The following is a 19752-nucleotide window of genomic DNA, read 5'->3' on the forward strand; positions in this document are numbered from 1 at the left end:
TCACTTTATGCTTATTCATGTTATTTTTATGTTTAAACTTCTTCGCGCAAACGTCGCATTGAAAATTGTAATGATTACTGTGTTTTAGCATATGCTTTTTATATTCCGATCCTCTTCCATCAAAAGTAATCTTGCAAATATCGCACGATATTTTTCCCTTCTTTAGTTTCAAGGTCCGAATTGTCGGAGCAAGTTTTGCGCTATTTCGTTGCACTCTTCTTGTTACATTAGGTTTTTTCGTAGACGGTCGTTTAATCTTTTCTCTCGATGTCGCATAGTTCTTCAATAAAGTGTTGCAAAGCGCCTTTTTCTTCGCTGCATTGTTTGTCGGTCGTGACCTAAACAGCCGAAACATTATTGTTTCGATAATAATAATTCATAATTTATTCAGGACGCTACCCATCTCGTCTCAAGAATATATATTGAAATGTGTGCGATAATTTACTACAATCGCACCTTGTTACTTTCGAGTAAATAAAACACGAATCATATACATATTTTATTTCTTAATTTATGTACTAGTCTTTATTTTTCAATTTATGTACTATATCTCAACATCTATTTTAATATATTAAATATTAAAATTTAGTTGTATTTTTTAAAATAAATAAATAATATATTATACAACGAAAAACATAAAAATCGCATACATTTATAAATATATATCTACATACACATTCACACTTACTTAATATTTACTCGCTTTTTTCTTCTTTTGGAAATTGTATTTTTTTTTCCTTCATTATAAATATCTTAATTTTTGTGTAAGGTTTTAAGTATGTTTCTGCTTGTTCTTTTTTTCTTTTATAAAGATAATCTTCTAAACAATATGCAAACAATAAATGTATTTAAGCAATTGATATATGTCAATAAAAAAGTAATTAAAAATGTAATACATGCAAATATGATTAACAAATGTACAACCTTCTTGCATTATAATTCTTATATTTTATAATTTACTTCAATTTTTAATTGTTCATTAATTTTTTTTATTATTCAGTTATTATTTTTCACAATTTCAAAAATTAAATAATTTCCTTTAAAAAAAATAAGAGCAAACACAACACATACCACATAAATATTTATAATAATATATTTTAACTAGACAGTTATATATAACAGAAAACTTATATGTATAACAATCTTCTTTACATATATGATGTCATTTCAATTTAGTCTAATTTTTGTATACGTACAATAGAGTATATCGTTGCGTTTACTTTCCGCAGTGAAATTTCTCAAATAATAAAAATGCATTTTTTTTTTGCAAATATTTAATTTCTTTTTAAACGTTCAATTTAATTAATCATTTCATGCTCGTGAAAAACAAAAGTCAATGAATCGCGTGCACTAAGTGTTCTTGTGAATGTAGATGCATTAGATTATCAGTCAAATCAATTAAATAAAATCTGATTGTGTGTATATATATATATATATATATATATATATATATATATACACATACACACGTATCGGTATATCAAACTGTATATTTACAAACTAACTCTTTTGGGATTTATTTCTAAAGATAAAAATACATCTACATGTATTATATAATACACAATTTTGCCACATTTTGGTTTAATCATTTACTTATACATTTATTTAATAGATATTACTCTATATATATGCTTTCCTATATATAGTATAATAATTTCAAGAAATTACACATTAGAATTTAATTCAACTTTTTTCCATGAATATTACGAAATATAAAATTTCAATTATTATAACACAATACATAACAAAAGATATTTTCTTTCACATATTTATATGGACATTTTACTATTATTGTAGCCATTGTACTCTATTGTTTATTGCATATGTGATTGAGCAGGCAATACTTTTTAAACAAAGTAAAGTTTTAGAAAAAAAAGTTGTATAAAACATGTGTTCAAAATGTGTGTAATAAAATATCAGTCAAAAATGTTTTGGTCATACTTGCCTAAAATACATTTAAAAAAAAGTAACACACAAATAAAAATAAATAACACAATCAAAAAATAATATAATATATATAATATGATTTCAGAAAGTTATATATGAAAAAGTGTCGTATTTTAAATAGTGTAAGAATTTTTATGTAGTCTAATTATAAATATATTAAAAATCAAACTCGCGTATCATGCATCACATCGAAAACACACAGTCACAAGTATGCTTCATTTGTAGCTCAATGTGCATATTCTTGCACTATGAAAATGTATGTGAATAGAAAGAAAATGTATATATTTATGTATTATATACATAATGTGTATGTGTATGTGAAGTGTGTCTGTGTAAACATATACTTACATATAATAGTTTACATAAAAGAAAAATAGATAACAAACTAAAAACCTAAATTCAAAAAACTAGTACTTATTTTTATGTTTATATTTATGCTTAAGAAAACAAGCTCTATATTTAAACACTGCATCGCAATAATCACATTTAAAACTTTGTGAATGTCGTTTTAAATGTTTTTCGAGTAATTTTGACGTTCTAAAACGCCATTTACATTGAGGACAATTGAAATACATTTGTCCTTTGAATGAATTCAAATCGCTGTCCAACTCATCGAAACTTTCATCACTATATTCTTGAAAGTCCATCTTTTCAAGCTTGAATTCCCTTTCCTCTATTGTATGATATTCTATATCAATTTCATTCTCTTCGCATTGTCCACTATATTGTAAACTATAATTCACGTCATTTTGATCATCCTTATGTTTACACTTGTGTTGCGTAAGATGATTATTATCCTCACACACCTCGTCGCACACGTTGCAAACTACAACACTATGGTTCTCCATATGTTCCAGGAACATTGTCTTGTCTTTGAATATTTTAGTACAAAAATGGCATTTAAATCCATACATGTTATTAGCGTGCCATCCTATCTGATGACGTTTAACATCCGCAGCTTTTCTAGATTTAAAATCGCAATCTGCGCAATGGAACAGTTCTTTGCCGCCTTCATGTGACGACATATGAAACTTAAACGATTGTTCCGTTTTAAAACCTTGATCACAAATTGGACACTCAAATGGATAAGCATCGTCATGAACGATCATGTGTTTCTTTAAGGTGCAATTCCTCTTCTGGCGATTCTGGCGTGAACATAAATTTTCTTCACTTTCCGACATATCGCTTTCTGACGTTGACAATAATAATTCCTCTTCATATGTGTTTTTAGGCTTTTCCGTAGATTTAACAACCTCCACTTTCATTTCCGGCGAAAAACGCGGTGATTGTACAGTTTCGCTTTCGACGCCGTCTTTCAAATATTCGCAAGGAGATTGCATCGGTACAAGATAAAATTGATGGTTGTTTTGAATCACAAGAAAACTTTGTTCAAGGGGATCACGTGGCACAGACCTAAAAGTAAAAAAAATCAATCAGTTTAGCAAAATATGATTATATATATATATACAACATGATTGTATGTACAAACACACATACTGCCTATTATTATTTTACGAAAAATATTTTGTATTTTTTGCTAAATATTAATAGAAAATTATAACACATAATATAAAATTGTAAATTCTGTTATGATAAGAACCATATATTTGTACCATAAACATCAATATAATTCGTATTGCAATTGTTTATTGTATTATAGTCAAAAATATATCTATTCTTATTCGAATAAAGTAGTACATATTATATTTTTCTCTGTATGTATTTATTATTTATTCATTAGTTTATTTTTAAGATATACTACACATTCTCTACCTATCTTGTTCTAATAATATTTCAACTTAATAATGATTTAAAAATCGCAAGCTTTCCTGAAGCCTCAAATTGATTTAGAATTATGTTATTGTAAATCGAACTTGTAAACCATTATCAATTCTATTATGTGTCTTGGAATTATTACTTAAAAAAAAGAAGAAAAAAAGAAAATTATATCAGTAAAAGTATACACAATTATTCCTTTACAATATCTAAACGTATCTCTTCAAAATAATAAAAAAATATTTTTTATTACTAAAGATTTAACATCTAGCTAATCAATATTACATAATATATAATTGTAAATATACTTTTTTTATTACTTTAAACATCTTAATAAATTTGTCAATGAAACAATTTGTGCGCCAATTTATTATTGTAGATAGCATAAATAAATTCGTTTAATAAAAACATATGGTATTTATTTATGTATATTATACATCGATTTTGTGCTCTACATTGCATCATCTCATAAAATAAGCAAAAACCAATCGTACTCAAGATTGGCGAGAATTGTTGCCGAAGAGCATATCTTACTTTCAGTTCAATAAAAATTGAATGAAAAATATCTTCATCGTCAGAAATTTAAATTAAAAGCATGAATATATTTTATTAAATAAGATATACTTTAGGAGAAAGAGACAGGACATATTCCTTTGTACTATAGATAAAATATTATTTTTTCCTATAAAATAAAATGATTTATCGTTGATGATAAATTTTCAGATTATAAAATATCTAGAGAATCAAAGATATTATGGAAAATATTATTTCATTGCATTACTTCATATTATTTCATGTCATATATGAAAATAATATTATTGATTCTAATGGTATATTTTTCATTCAACTCTGTTTGCAAATACGTTTGGAAGACTTAGATATATCGAAACAAAATATAATTAAACGATAAAAAATGCAAGATCCAAGCAAAATGTCAAAAATAAAAATAAACTTATTATATTCTAATATTAGATTAATGCGTATCATTCATCTTACATTATGTGTAAATATTTACATTTGGTTGGTATTATCAAAAAAAGGATTGTAAAGAAATGTAAATAAAAAAATATCTATATATATGTAGATTAAAGCTTAAAAAATAAATACAAGAATCGAGAATATTTGTATAATGCCAAAAATAATTATAGTTTTCAAATATTTGATGTCTATAAGAAGATAAATAAATATTCGAATATATAATGAATTTGAAATTTAATTGTAAATGCCATGAGCGATAACCCAGCATATCAATTCTTAACTTGTCTTTAAATGAATGCAATGAGTTTGATCTTTCGATGAATTTGAAAATAAAATCGACATACCAACACGCAAGACCATATATTTTCAAGAACTGAATCCTCCTGAATATTGGAACAGAGCAATATATTGTATTTTGTCATCTTATGTGGGCAGAATCGTCCAAATATCATTATTCTATGTTACAAATGGATCGTCATAAGATAATATATTCACAATTCACATTTATTTTCACTATCTCGCATGTTTTATGATGGTTAAAAAGATATAAAAATGCAAGATGTCGGCAACACAAGATCGTGTCCTTTTCATTTCATAGTTCACCATCCGCCACATACACACACATACACACATACACACGTACACGAAAAAATTACTTAACACTCTTATTCACAATAATTTTATCCTGTACTCCATGCAGAAGATTCGTAATTTTAATAGGCGGTGGCGGTGGATGTAACCCAGGATGCTTTTTCCGATGTAACATCATCGGCGATCGCTGAGTGAAGCTCTGACCGCAAATGTCACAGACATAGGGTCTTTCACCGACGTGAGTCAATAGATGGATCTTTTGCGAGCTGAGACAACCGAAGGTCTTGCCACATATGGCGCAGAGATACGACTTTTCACCCGAGTGCGTCCTGAGATGCTTCGTGAGACCGTACTTAAATTTAAATTCCATACCGCACTGCTCACAAACGTATTTCATCTTGTGCAACTCAGCGTGACTCTCGAGATTCTTCTGGGTCTTGAAGCGTTTCCTGCAGATTTGGCACTCAAATTCCTTGACCTTGGTCTTGTGCTTGTAATGCTTGTGGAAGTACAAAGAACTCTTGCTAGGATAAGACGTGCCGCATATGTCGCAAACGCAAGACTCCGTATCGTGATCCTTCATGTGGGTCGTATAATCGGACTGTACTTTGAACATTTTACCACACTGCTCGCAGCTATAATTATAATCCTCAGTGTGTTTGCGAATGTAGTGTATCTTCAGATACGGCTTCGTACGCGCTTTAAAGTCGCACAGGGTGCACGCATGAAGCTGCGCGGGCTCGTCGTGAATCTCCATATGCCTAGAAAGATACGCACCGGTTTTAAAGCCCTTGGAGCAGACCGTGCACTTGTGCGGTCGTGAATTACTATGCTTGAACATGTGACTAGTGAGTTTGCTTTTGCGGTCAAATGTGATGTAACAAATTTCGCACATATGCGTCTTCTTCTTCTGGCTCGCGTGCTTGCCGGCTCGTGTTTTCGAAAGTTCGTTTTCGTGCCGTTTCCTGAAGTCCAAGGGAGTATCGTCCAAATCGTCGTCAAAGTCATCGATCACAGCTTTACTCCTCTTTCTAGTCTCAATACGACTTTTATCCTTCTCGGTGCGATTACTTCTCTCAGCGCGAGTATTCTTCTTTTCTTTTGCTGATTCGCTTTTGGAATTATTTTCCTCGGTTGGCGGCGGTTCTTTCATCATGAATACGCTCAATGATTTTGGGATGCGAAAATAATCGTCTTCCAGTTTTACTATCAGAAAAGTTGGTGGCGAAAGTGGATCTAGTTGATTGGACCTAAAAAAATTATAAAAATTGTCAGTCTATTTTGTACGCGATAATATGATGAAGATATGGTTGTGCTGGTTGCACGCGAGCATGCATTGGTGCAACTTCAGCTAAAATTTTCAGCTAAACAAGAAATTAAACAAAAACTAAATTCCACAAAAATAATTTTTTTCTATTATTTACAAATATTTTCTTAAACATTTATTTTTTATTTTAAAATTTATTCATAACTTGATAAATATATAAAGCATGGACTTTTCATTACTTTTATAAAAATATATAAATTTTAATCTCTACGTTATAATATAATTAAGCTTCGTAATAAATATTTAATTTATTTTATAAAATTAAATTTCTTTCTGCAAAAGCTATACAATTGAATATTGTTTTTATTTTATTATTTTATACGTTGCATAAGAAATGTATCAAAAATTTCGAAGAATTTCAAATATCTCACAGGAAATTAACTGTGCTTCAATTGGTCAAATGCGCATTTATAATACGTATTTCAATTCAAAATGTTTATCATGGGTAAGACTTTGTCCCCCTGAACTAAACAAATATGCTATTAGGCTTCGGAAATTTTATGCCATAAAAACTCACAAATTTCTATGCGAGTATTTTATGGAATCAAAGTGGTAAAATTTTACGCATGTTTTTTTGGACAAAAAGATTACATTCATAGTTTGTGGAATATCATGACATGCTTCCCCAACAATTAATTATTCGAGCAGGGCTTATTGCAGATGCAATATATCTTGCACATAATTATCTAGCATTCGATATCATCAATCTATCGATTCTTATGTATAAACTGTATATATTTTCTTGATGTTTGGCAAAATATTTTGCAAAAGAATGAGCACACTTATAAATTTGGTTGTATTCTTATATGCCAATTTTTGCAACATTTGCACAAATTACTCATTACATTACTTTTTTATTAAATCACCTGGTAAAATACACTGATTTGATTTTTTGTCACTTTATTTCCTTCTTGTAACACAATCACTCTTATACTTATAATCATTTCACACAGTTAGTCCCTGAAAAATCAATGAGTTTAGTAAGTGAAAGAAAATGTATTTTAATATTGTTAGGGTTAAGAATTTTTGATGTCACAGTAATTTATGAAATTGTCATAAACAAGATATATAAGTAAAAATTTTTTTATTTGTAAAATAAAATATATTAATGTTCAGATTGGAAATTTTTCGTCAAGAAAATGATATTTATCCAAAAGCATGATTTGTTTTGATAAATTCTAAGAATTCATAAGTTTGTGTGTATGTGTGTGTAAACGTCAACATATTTTTAATATAACGTTTTTGCATCAAATTTTTTGTCAAAAAAACATTACATATATTTTAATTTATTACTATTCAGTAAATATATTTAATTATAAGAGAAACACAATTTATATTTCTTTACATAAAATAACTCTTAATTTTACATATATGTTACACACACATTAATTAAAAATTAGTTTAGATTTATTTAATAAAATAAAGCAAATTTTATAATTTATTCTTAAATTAATCAACAAAAAATACGCACATTTTATTATACTTTAAATATAAATAAAATTTTATTTTAATATATAACTTTATTTATATATACTTATTAAAATATTGTATTCTTTTCTCATAATTGTTAAATCTTATTACTTAATAATAATAATTTATAAAAAACAAATTTTTATTAAATATTTTTACTATCTATTCAATGTTTATTTTGTTTGTATAGACAATTGTCTTATATAAACAAAAAAAATTATTTATTTTAAAAAATACATATCTGTAGTAGTAAACTAAAATTAAAGATAGAAGGACAATAATTCTCTATTATGTCAATTATGTTAACTAAATATGCAAGAATTTTTATGTGGTAAAGTAAAATCTTTAATTAATACCAATTAAGATAGAATAAATTAATATATTTTTGTGATATAAAATGATTTTAATTACTGAATAGAGCAAGTTAATATGTATACAAAAACCTGCAATATATAATCAAAAATATGTTTCAAGGAAAAAAAAATCTCTTTCTCTTTCATAGAGAATAGATATATTTTAAAAATGTATATAAATATATATATATATATATATATATATCCATCCCTTTTTTTCAGAAAAAAAAAAAAAAAAAAAAAAAAAAAAAAAATATATATTTGTGTTCTCATATTAATAATATTCTTGTAGACAAGAAAGACAATAGCAAAACCTAAAATATTGTTCATCTATCTTAACATTAATATAATATGCTTTATACAGTTAGCAAAACTCTACTCAAAATATTATCTTTCAAATCACACTGTAATTTTATTCTGTACACTGTATTTCATTTTACTTCTGTTAATCAATCACGATCGAGCATCCAATACGAAACTTTTATCGATATGATCACTTTGAACTTTTTGGAGGTAATTTCTAGCGAGCTCAGCTATCTGCGGATGCGTCGACGATAGTGGCGGCAGTGGTCCTGGATGATTTCTCCTGTGTCTCAATAAACTCGAGCGCTGCGTAAAATCTTCCTCGCAAATGTCACACTTGTACGGCCGTATACCAGCATGCGTGAGCACGTGCTGATAGAAATTGCTGATAGACGGAAACGTTTTTTGACACAGGATACAAGTAGAAATGTTCGTCTGGCCGTGCTTGAAACGTTTATGGCTCATAAGCTCGCGTGTACCAGTGTACTCCTTGCCGCATTCCTCGCATTTGAAACCTTTCTCGTGCAACATCAGATGACTGTCCAGTCTGCTTCTATGGTGGAACTTCTTACGGCACAAATGACACGGATACTCGTACTTGGTCTCGCGATTTCGCTTCTGATGCCTCCACTCGTGACCTTTCACGTCCCTAACTTCTTTACCACAGAAACGGCAAACTTGCAGCTGCGATGCGTGGGTTCTCTTCATATGGTGCGTCAAGTCAATCTTTAATTTGTAACTGCGACCGCAGTGCTCGCAAACGAATCTTGACTCGTGATCGCTATGAGTGCGAATATAATGTCTCTTCAGTCCCTCCCTGCTCTTGTATTTCACATGACAGATCTTGCACTCGAAGAAATAATCCGGTCTATGTATCCTCTTGTGCTCTTCTAGCGCTCTTGGCGTGTAGCAAGTCCTCTTACATTTATTGCATTGATAAGGTTTACGATGTACATATCTGACGTGTCGCTCGACCTTCTTCGCATTGTCAAAATGTTTTTCGCAAAATGGACACGTATTTCTTATATTTTCCATAACAACGTCCACTTCGGTCATATCTTTATGTGAAATCACGGAGCCGATGTTTTGTGAAGATTTTTCTTGAATCGAAAAAGACTCCACTGTAGCTGAAATATTATTGTCTTTGATAGCTTTCACAGAATTCTGCGAATTTAATGATAAATCTAAATTAATCAATTTATCCGCATTTCGATACTGAGCTGAAGCAGAATTAACTCTGTCGCTTGTCTTCGTAAAATTATATTGATTTTCAACAGATTTCCATGAGCCCAATAAAATGGAGACTAAACGAATAGGTCCTTTTTGTCCTCCTTTTTGCCTTCTGATGATAGGCTTTTCCCTGAAACAGGGATAAATTGTGTCAGTGTATAAAGTATCGACAGCGTTTTTTAAGCATATGTTCAAATAATGTTGAGCTAATAAATGCTAATTGTTGCAAGAAGACTTCCTAAAAACAGATATGTAATCTCACTATTATTATACTGCTTCACAATCAATTCTATTTTTTAATTACTAGAAAACAAATTATACAATTTATACCAATTATATTACGCATAGCATTACATCACACACAATGTTTTATATTTGGATTTCGTTTCATTTAGAGATACAATCAGTCTGAAACAAATATACTCATTGTGATGATAATAAACTTACTTTTATGTTGTAAAGAGCAGAGTAGATATTCTTCCTTGAGCAAAATAACGATGACTATTACGCAACAAGGAGAATATTGCACATAAATCTTACATAATTATATTGTAGCACGCACAGATTTATTATATATATTCGTGATAATACTAATTCACTGATTACTGAGAGAGAAAATGTTTTTATAAAAATACATTTCTTTATTAATTAAATTTCATTCACTTACAAACGATGACATTCGGTCCAAAAATAAATTTAAAATTATATTTACTATGTTATTGATTTATATTACACATTATATTACATATTAACTAATCCAGATGTGTAAATATTCTTAATTATTTCAAATATTTATATTATCTTTTGTGTGCTCAAGGAATATTTAGCTTATAATCGAAGATATCACATTTTTTAAATATCAATTTTTTATCGGAACAAATATTTATTTAGAAATATTTATATAATTGTAATTATAATTGTAAAAAATTTAAATAATAATAATTAAAAGTAATAATTATTTTTTGGTCTATTGCAAAAAATAAATCAGTCTTTTCACAGGCTATCTTTTTAAAAGTATATTCTTCTAAATTAAATGTCACAACTATAATCTTTTTTATGCATCTTATTTCTTTCTTGGCTTAACATTAAGTTTTTTCTTATATGCATAATAATAATTGAAAGATTCTTCACAATATTTTACTAAAATGTCTTTGTTTTTTTCAAGATAGACAACAAAAAATTTCAGAAAGATTTTTAATTGATAATAGTATATGTGAAAGAGAAACTTAATATATTGTATTTTATTGAAAATGTATTGAAAGTTTGATCGACAAAAGCATATTTTTTGAAAAATACGTTTTTAAGAAATTATGCATTTATAATAAGATGTCTTCAAATCTGGAAATCAGGTCTTTTTTGCACACGTAACAATATTATTTCCAATAAGCTATTGCATTATTGTTTTAAAAACTTCTGTAAGACATTCTTAGCTAAATCAGCGATAGGAACTCGTGATATATAAGGCGAAAGAAGACCAGAATGATTTTTTTCGATGTCGCAAGAGACTGGAGCGCTGAGTAAAGTCTTCGCCGAAAATATCACACTTGTAAGGTCTGATACCTGCATGCATCAGGACATGTTGATAAAAATTACCGCTGAATACCGATACTTTTTTGCAAATCGGACAGGTCGGGCCCGGTTTGTGCATCCGATACTTATGATACCGCAATTGGTGCCGTGAAGTGAGAATCACTTTACATTCGGTGCACTTGTAACCTTGCTTATGCAACGATAAATGATTTAAGTTAGCCATCGGCACATATCTTGTGTTTCCATTCGTGGCTAAGATCCGGCACGAGCTTTCCGCAATATTGACATATATACTTCCTATTAATATGTTCAAGAAGATCCATCTTTACTTTGAACGACTCGCCACAAGAATAGCAGATAAACTGAGCGGCTCTTTTCTGATGCCTCACAATATGTCTTCTCAAACGGTTCTCATGATCGAAACGCTTTAAGCACAACGGACACGCATTCTGCACTTCATTTAATACTCGATCCACATCTTCTTCCTCTTTTTCTTGCAGTGTCTTTAGAGGATATTTCCATTATAGACTTTATCTTTTTTTTAGCCGATAAATCTTGATTTACTTCTATCGTTGTATTAAGTCCTCTCTTTCTACTCTTTACTTTTGTTCGTTGTCGTCGTTTATCCTCTGTGTATCTTTTTGTTGATTCACCACATTTTCTAACATTCTTTTCAAAAATTGTCTCTGCTATGACGGCGTCATACGATACAATCACTTTCCGATATTTTTCACCATCCCATACTGTCATCCATCATCCCCTGAAACATTTATTAATGTCAATCAGTACAAATACAAAATATGCAGCACCTATCACAATAGCGTAAAAATGGAGAATCTTTAATAATCACAAAGAACACTAATAAAATCATTGACATTTGTTAAGATATAAGATAAATTTTGCGAAAAATTAAAACAGATCAAATATCTAATTAAAAACGTAAAACGTTAAAATAGAAACAAGGTTACGATAAAAGTCTCACTTATACCAATCTTTTAACAATTTACATATTATGTTTTAAATATCGTAACTGCAGTATATGGATATTCAATATGAAAAATTTTGGAAGCGTGTGCTAGTGATTGTGTAATTGAACATTGATCGCTAACGTATAGAATATGAAAAATTGTTTTCAAACTCCTCTTCATTAACCTTCGAATTCATACCCAGTTAGTTTGATTCTTGAGTATCAAACTCAAGTCGACTGAGCAGCAACGGCGGCGGCGGTGGATGACTGCCGGGATGTTTGCGACGATGCACCATCATGCTGCTGCGTTGCGTGAAACTCCGTCCGCAGAGATCGCATACGTACGGTCTCTCACCCGTATGCGTGAGTTTGTGCACCCTGAGAGCCGCGGATCTCACGAAGGTTTTCATGCACAGCTTACACTGATAGGGCCGTTCACCAGTATGCGTGCGTGTATGCAGCATTAGCGACTGATTCGTCCCAAACTTTTTTCCGCACTGAGCGCAGAGGAACCTTTGAGAGTGTAAACTCGCGTGATTACGAAGCCTGTACTCCGAGGCGAAGCTCCTGCTGCAAAATTCGCATCGATGCTCTTTCGGCGCGTTCTTCCGTATCCGGTGAATCACGCGCTTGTGCCTGGACAAGTACGATTTCTGCGAATAAGCGTTCCCGCAGTACTCGCAGACGAAGGTCTTGGTATCCAGGTGGCTCGCTTTATGATCCTCAAGATCGTAATTCGACATGAACCTCTTGCTGCACTGCTCGCAACGATATCGAAGATCGCGTCGATGCATTCGACGAATGTGAGTTCTCAGAGAAACCTTATTCGTCGTGGTGAAACCGCACGTTTCGCAGACATACGGGACGCCGTTGTGAGTTTGCATGTGGCGTATCACTTCTGACGAACGTTTGAAGGCTCGCTCACAAACGGTACACTTGTACGGACGTACGTCACTGTGTTTCACCATGTGACGATTCAAATCTCTTTGCCGAATAAAATGCGCTCCACACGTGGAACATTTGTACGTTTTTTTCTCTTTTCTCCATAATTTTCTCTCCTCTGTGTTAATAAAAGTGTTCCTGACGTTGTTCTCGCGACGTGAAATTCGCGCTTTTTGACGCATCATCTCAGAAGATTTCTTCAACATTGCTTCCTTTTCATTTTTTCCAGTTACGTTTAATGCAGCTTGGATCATTGAATTGGAATCTATTTCTAGTCGCGCGTAGTTGTGTTCCTTGGATTTTTCTTTAACGTCAGCCTTGGTGTGATATCCTATCACCACTCGAACCTCGAGGTTTCTGTAAGAAACAATAGTAAGTTTTCAGCATGTTATACGCAGTCACGTCACCATATCGTTCGTTGATATCTTCTCTTGACCATCTGGAGTTTATGAAGATAAATGGCCCAAGGATTAATTTCGCAATCTATATAGTAATGTTAGAAAGAAAGTAATGCTCGTTCGCTTCAAGATTCGGGAACTAATTTAATCGACAAAAGAGTTTCGTAGACATACACCTTTGATGTACGAGTTATTTTATTAAACGTATAATAACGAATATCATCAATGATGATTAACATAAATTTATCGACGCTTTATCCACATTCGAACGAGCAAGCTTGGAGTGTTACTATCATGCCTGTATAAAATTAAGAAAAAAAAGGAAAAAAAAGGAGAAAACATAAGAAATGAATTTTTTTGTTCAACAACATTGGCATTGTGTTCGGCTTACAAGTTATTCTTACCTATCTACACTGAAAAAATAGAACAACAATATATTCGTAACGGAACACTTTGAGCACGGGTAGTACAAATGTGTAATTCATGAAGAACTGAACAGAGAAAATCGCGCGTAACTTTGTCTTTTGAGCGCTGCACGCAAACGTTACAACCAGTATACAAAAGATATCATAGAGATTTCGTATCGACAAGTATTGAATCAACATCGTCCTATTGATGTTGGTCAACATAGTCATTATATATAGGCTGTTTCATTTTAATCGCCCCAGGCAAATATTTTGGAAAATAATGAAAATTCGAAAAAATGTTTCAGACAAAAGTTGTATGGTTTCTAGGGGGACATAAGATGGTGCCATTAGTTTGACCTTGGAGAGTCACATAAAGGTCACGTGAAGGTCATTTTAAATTTCTTAAATGGAACACTTTATATATTTTTATATATTCTTATATATTATAGGGTTCCATTTAAGAAATTTAAAATAACCTTCACGTGACCTTCATGTGACCTTTCAAGGTCGAACTAATGGCACCATCTTATGTCACCCTAGAAACCATACAACTTTCGTCTGAAACATTTTTTCGAATTTTCATTATTTTCCGAAATATTTGCTTGGGGCAATTAAAATGAAACACTCTGTATAATCTATAATAAGTCAAAAAGTTCTTCCAGTCTCTTTTGCTGTTACGATACATAGGTAACAACGTGTAGTCACGTATACTATTACGCTATTCTTATCGTTAAATATGGTCGTCGTAGTTTAATTGTCAACGCGGCACCAACAAGAGTTTCAAACACAAAATGTTCGTCGAGGCTTAGACGCAGGTAGACTTCTGATGGGCCGTCAAGTTACCCTGGCAAGAGAATCCACGGTGGCATATCTGACATACATAGGGTCGTTCTCCAGTGTGTCCGCGTCTGTGAATTGTCAATGTCGATCTCTGCGAAAATGCTTTCGGACATTGATCGCATTTGTACGGCTTCTCCCCTGTATGCACCCTTCTGTGCATCCTCAAATTCTCCGAATCGGTAAAACCTTTTCCGCAGATATCGCAGACGTACGGTTTCTCTCCGGTATGAATTCGCCGATGCTTTTTCAAGTGCTCAGCGCTACTGAGACTCTTGCCACAATAATCGCAGAGATATAGCTTCGTGGGATTATGGCTTTCCTTGTGTCGGAAGAGCGATCTCTTCGTGGCGAGTACGCGGCCGCAAATATCACATGCAGTGCTGGTCACCTTGTTGGCCTTCAGTTCGGGATGCGTGCGTCTACAGTGTGCGGAGAGCTGTCGTCTAAGATAGAAGGCGTTGTTGCAGAGTTGACAGACGAATGGCTTTTCGCCCGAATGAATGTTATAGTGCTCTTGAAGATCGAGCTTCTTCCGGAAACGCTTGTCGCATTCGTTGCACTTGAATGGTAGATCCGCTTTGTCCATGTGTCGCGTCATATGAATGCTCAGAGCCGCTAGAACAGTGGTCTCGTAATCGCACTCCTTGCACATGTAACTCGGTAAGAAGTGCGTCTTCTCATGCCTCGTTAGGTCACGAAACAGTCGAAATTTCTTGGGGCAGTGTTTGCAGGGGAGATCTCCTACCGTATGGCGCAACAAGTGCTTCTGGTAGTTGCTCTTGTGCCGAAAGACTTTATTACAAGTCTTGCAGAGAAACTCCAGCTCGGACTTTTCTTTCTTCACCTTCTTTAACGACGCAGCACGGCCAGCCACTGCTAAGGAATTGCCTTTGCGACCGCTTTTACGTACCGAATGCATCTTCATATGCTTGCGAAGGCTCACACCAGTTCTGAAGACCCGACCGCATTGAGCGCATGTATTCTTCCGCTTACCTTTGTGCTCGATCTCATGATTATCCAATAAAGATTGTGAGGCAAAGAAGACGCCGCAGAGCTTACAGTGATATGCCAAAGGTAGATCATCATCGTCGTCCTCGTCGTTGACCTCTTGTTTTATAACGCTTTCTTCAGGATTCGTTGAAGCCACGGCCTCGTCAGTCGTGTCCGCTGGTTCCTGGCACTTTGACGTGGATTTAGCAGGCTCGCAATTCTTCTTCACCAAGTCAAGCTTAGAGAACATTTCCATCGGGTAATATTCTTCGGGAAATGGTAGCTGGTTGTACCTGGAATTGAAAAATTCAAGGGGATATCAGTATCGAATACCCTTTTTGCGTTGCAACAATCTTTCTTTCATTGCCTCGTTACCTAGCAAATTATTTTATTCCTGTAAAATTGCCCACCAAATTTACAAGCTTTGTCAGTTACGTAATGTAAAGCAGGTATTTCGATAAAAAAATTATTAGTATTGTTTTGTTATTCTTCATGAAAAGAGATGTACTATGTACTGTATTAATACTTAATAAATGTATATATACATGTTATTATATATATATGTATATATATATATATATATATATACAGGAAAGCAAAAACCTTGAAATTGTGAAAGAGAAAGCGACACGATAAAATAGCTTCAGATAGTTATATAATTCTGAATGACACTTTTATTTATTGTAATAATACATAACGTAGGAATATATCCCATACTAATTTGAAAAAAAATATTTGCCAGTTTTATTACAATATTTCGCACATAAAAAACCATGTTACGTATTTTTTTATTACTTTTTTTTTACTAAAAAATTATTTCATTAACATTTGATACAAAGTTCCTTTTTGCGTATTAAGCTATTTTTTATATGAATTAATTAACTTTTCGTAACAATTTATTTATTGTATATTAAACACACCAGATAAAAGTGATATTTATGTCAAGTTATGGAATAGAATCATAAAAAATTGCAAGTAACTCATTCAAAAGTAAAAAATTCAGATTAATTCCTTAATTTTTGATACAAACAATTTTTGTAATGCATTTAATGCAGAAATTTAAGATATTCATTTAGTATATTGTATAGTATGTCAGAAAAAAACATTCTGTTAAAAAAAAACAAAAATAAGATCAATAAAATCTTAAATTTTTTTATAAACAATTTATAAATATGACATATATTAGCAATAACGTTATAATTTCTCCAAAACATATTTGATTAAAATCAAATATGTAATCAATCATACACACACATATACACAGTATTATATTGTAGATAGTATCAAACTATAAAATGGCAGTATGCAATTATTAATTGCCTCTATTTTAGATTTTTCTTTAATCTAAGGTTTTTCTTCTTGCGTTACTCTTATATTACTCACATTTGAATAGAAAACGCTGATAAAGAACAAAGTACCCAATATTTTTCATTCTGCACGTATTTGCCATTAGAATAATACTATAAAAACTTCGAAAGAAATGGAAGAAATTGGAAGAGAAAAGTTCCTCAATTCCGAAGATTTTAGAATAGAGGAAATTAATTAATATCACTACATTTTGTCTTATAAAATGTGTTTGAATCTATATAAATCTAATAATATCACCACGTTATACGTGTCTCTAATATGAGACACAATTGATATATACAATAGAAATAAAGATTTAAACCATAAGACTATGCTGGCTACATGACCATCACATTAACCACATGTATTTTATTGTGAGCGTTTAGTAACCCTTTAGATACAAATGATTTGTTACAATAACTACACTGATATGGTCTTTGACCTGTGTGATATCGTTTATGTATAACAAGAGTCGAGTGCTGTGTGAAGGATTTTCCACAGGTGTCGCACGAATAAGGCTTCTCGCCGGTGTGGGTCCTTTTGTGCACAACCAATGTCGTTCTTTTATGAAAAGCCTTGCCACATATGTCGCATATCAATGATTTTTCTCCACCATGAAGACGTAGATGATCTTGAAGGGATCCCTTAGACGAGACAGACTTACCACACAGATGACAATCGTACTTATTTTCGCCAGTGTGCGACTTGACATGCACCACCAGCGAGTTTTTGTAGGCAAACGTCTTGCCGCAGAATTCGCACTGATGTTTCACGGGTTTAAAGTTAGGATCGTGGATCTTCAAGTGACGCACTAGAGTATGATTGTTGGGAAATGACTTATTGCAGGCAGTACATACATGCTCCTTAGCACCATGCTTCACGTTCATGTGCCCATGAAGCTCGGCGTTTGTAAAGAAACCCTTGTTGCAGATTTCGCAGTGTCTCGTGTATTTCTCGAAATGACGTTTGTGATGAGTAGCCAGCTGAGAGGCTTGCACAAATGCACGACCACACACGTCGCACACAAAGTTTCTTTCATGAGTGTGGATTCGTCTGTGTACCGCTAAAGTATTTGTCCTCTTGAAGGATTTGCCACAAACGTCGCATTGATAGGGTCGAGCGTCACTATGCGCCACTAAATGACCCTCAAAGAGATTTTTTGATCTAAAAAGCTTTGTACATACGTTACATTCGTAAAACGTTTGACGACTGGTAGATTGCTTTTTTAGAATTGAATCACTTTGACCAGCAGTTTCTTCACTTGTAGTTTCTTCAAATTCCTCTTGCGTTAATGGATTCTGAATGTTTTCGGAAGAATCATGTTCCAAACTTATAACCTTGTGCGGTAAATTATATCTTTCTTGGTTTACATTCTCTTCTCGTTTAATGGAAATGGAAACCAATGCAGAATCCATACATTCATGTACAGACAGTTCATTTTTTACACACGTCTCTGCTGGCTTTTCATTTCTGAAAAGAAAATGAAATAATGACTATACATATAATATTTGATTTTAATTATTACAAAATGTTTTTTAATTAGTAAAAGATTTTTATTTGTAACTTTATTTGAATTTATTGTTATATATTTTTTCCCTGTTGAATATATTTGCGATGAGTTTTCATATAATGTATTATTATAAACAAAGACAGCTTTTTTTAAATCTCTTTTCCATACAAAGCTGTATTTTTAGTACATGTAATATATAATATATATAAAATAATAATTTAACGGATTATACACGTTGAAAGAAACATATATTTCGTTTTTCCTTTATGTAATTAATCTTATATAATTATTGCTAAATAATTGCTATATAATTAAATTTATTTTCAAGATTTCATTCTTAGTTTAAATATGATTTAGTTTTCTTTTTAATAATTTTAGTTTTTAAATTATTAATTATAGGTTCTATATACAAAATTATACATACATTTATTAAATATACATACACTTTTTATAAAAAATAAATATATACATATATATATATGTGTATATGTATTATATTTTTTATTATTCTTCATGCATAAAATTTTAATAATTCCTTTTCATACTATGTATATATCTTTCCTTCCTTTTAAAAAATCTACGAAAAAATGTATAGAATATATAATATAGATAATATAAAAAAATTAAACTCCCAATCTCGAAGTACAAAATAATCCATACCTTTCAGGAACTTGCAGAAAATTTTTATTATAATATTTGCAATCCAGAAAGAAGTATTTCCACATTGGCGATCGTTCCATCATCAATATATCATTCATATATGTAGCCTTCATTATCAGCATTCAATATGTCTAACATGGAATTTTAATAAACTGCTAGATAAAATATATAATAATAAAGTCGCAA

At 31.7% G+C, this 19752-nt stretch overlaps 2 protein-coding genes and 1 pseudogene across 9 annotated transcripts in view; all 3 read right to left on the minus strand.

Annotated features, from left to right (window-relative positions):
* LOC140663888 (uncharacterized) overlaps window positions 1–19752 on the minus strand; it is a 53048-nt gene that overhangs the window by 14391 nt on the left and 18905 nt on the right. The window contains exon 5 of one of the 7 annotated variants that reach the window (XM_072888434.1): window positions 4117–6542. The exons of 3 other annotated variants lie outside the window; for them this stretch is intronic. In XM_072888434.1, the coding sequence (XP_072744535.1) occupies window positions 5354–6542 (1189 nt within the window). In that variant the 3' untranslated portion in view covers window positions 4117–5353. Of the gene's footprint in view, window positions 1–4116; window positions 6543–8789; window positions 10106–14153; window positions 16343–17317; window positions 18867–19752 lie in introns of those variants that run through there. 3 more of the 7 variants (XM_072888433.1, XM_072888432.1, XM_072888436.1) reach the window with 3 other exon arrangements.
* LOC140663894 (zinc finger protein 639-like) lies at window positions 215–5514 on the minus strand. 2 transcript variants are annotated; one of them, XM_072888450.1, is made up of 3 exons: window positions 5375–5514; window positions 689–3360; window positions 215–338 (listed from the first exon to the last, which is right to left on the minus strand). In XM_072888450.1, the coding sequence occupies exons 1-2, from the start codon at window positions 5395–5397 to the stop codon at window positions 2355–2357; spliced, it is 1029 nt and encodes a 342-aa protein (XP_072744551.1). In that variant the 5' UTR covers window positions 5398–5514; the 3' UTR covers window positions 215–338; window positions 689–2354. The 2 variants fall into 2 exon arrangements, with proteins under 2 accessions (XP_072744551.1, XP_072744552.1); XM_072888451.1 differs by lacking the exon at window positions 5375–5514 and adding an exon at window positions 5046–5145.
* LOC140663896 (zinc finger and BTB domain-containing protein 41-like) lies at window positions 10112–12795 on the minus strand (annotated as a pseudogene).

Source organism: Anoplolepis gracilipes, chromosome 3, assembly GCF_047496725.1.
Source record: "Anoplolepis gracilipes chromosome 3, ASM4749672v1, whole genome shotgun sequence".
Lineage (NCBI taxonomy): Eukaryota > Metazoa > Arthropoda > Insecta > Hymenoptera > Formicidae > Anoplolepis > Anoplolepis gracilipes.

What these genes read in the sequence shown, in the direction of transcription:
- LOC140663894 (XM_072888450.1), bottom strand. Translation starts at nt 5,397, where the DNA reads ATGGAGTACAGGATAAAATTATT. An exon ending in GAGTACAGGATAAAATTATT is followed by an intron (nt 3,361 to 5,374) that starts GTGAATAAGAGT and finishes TTTTACTTTTAG; the next exon opens with GTCTGTGCCACGTGATCCCC.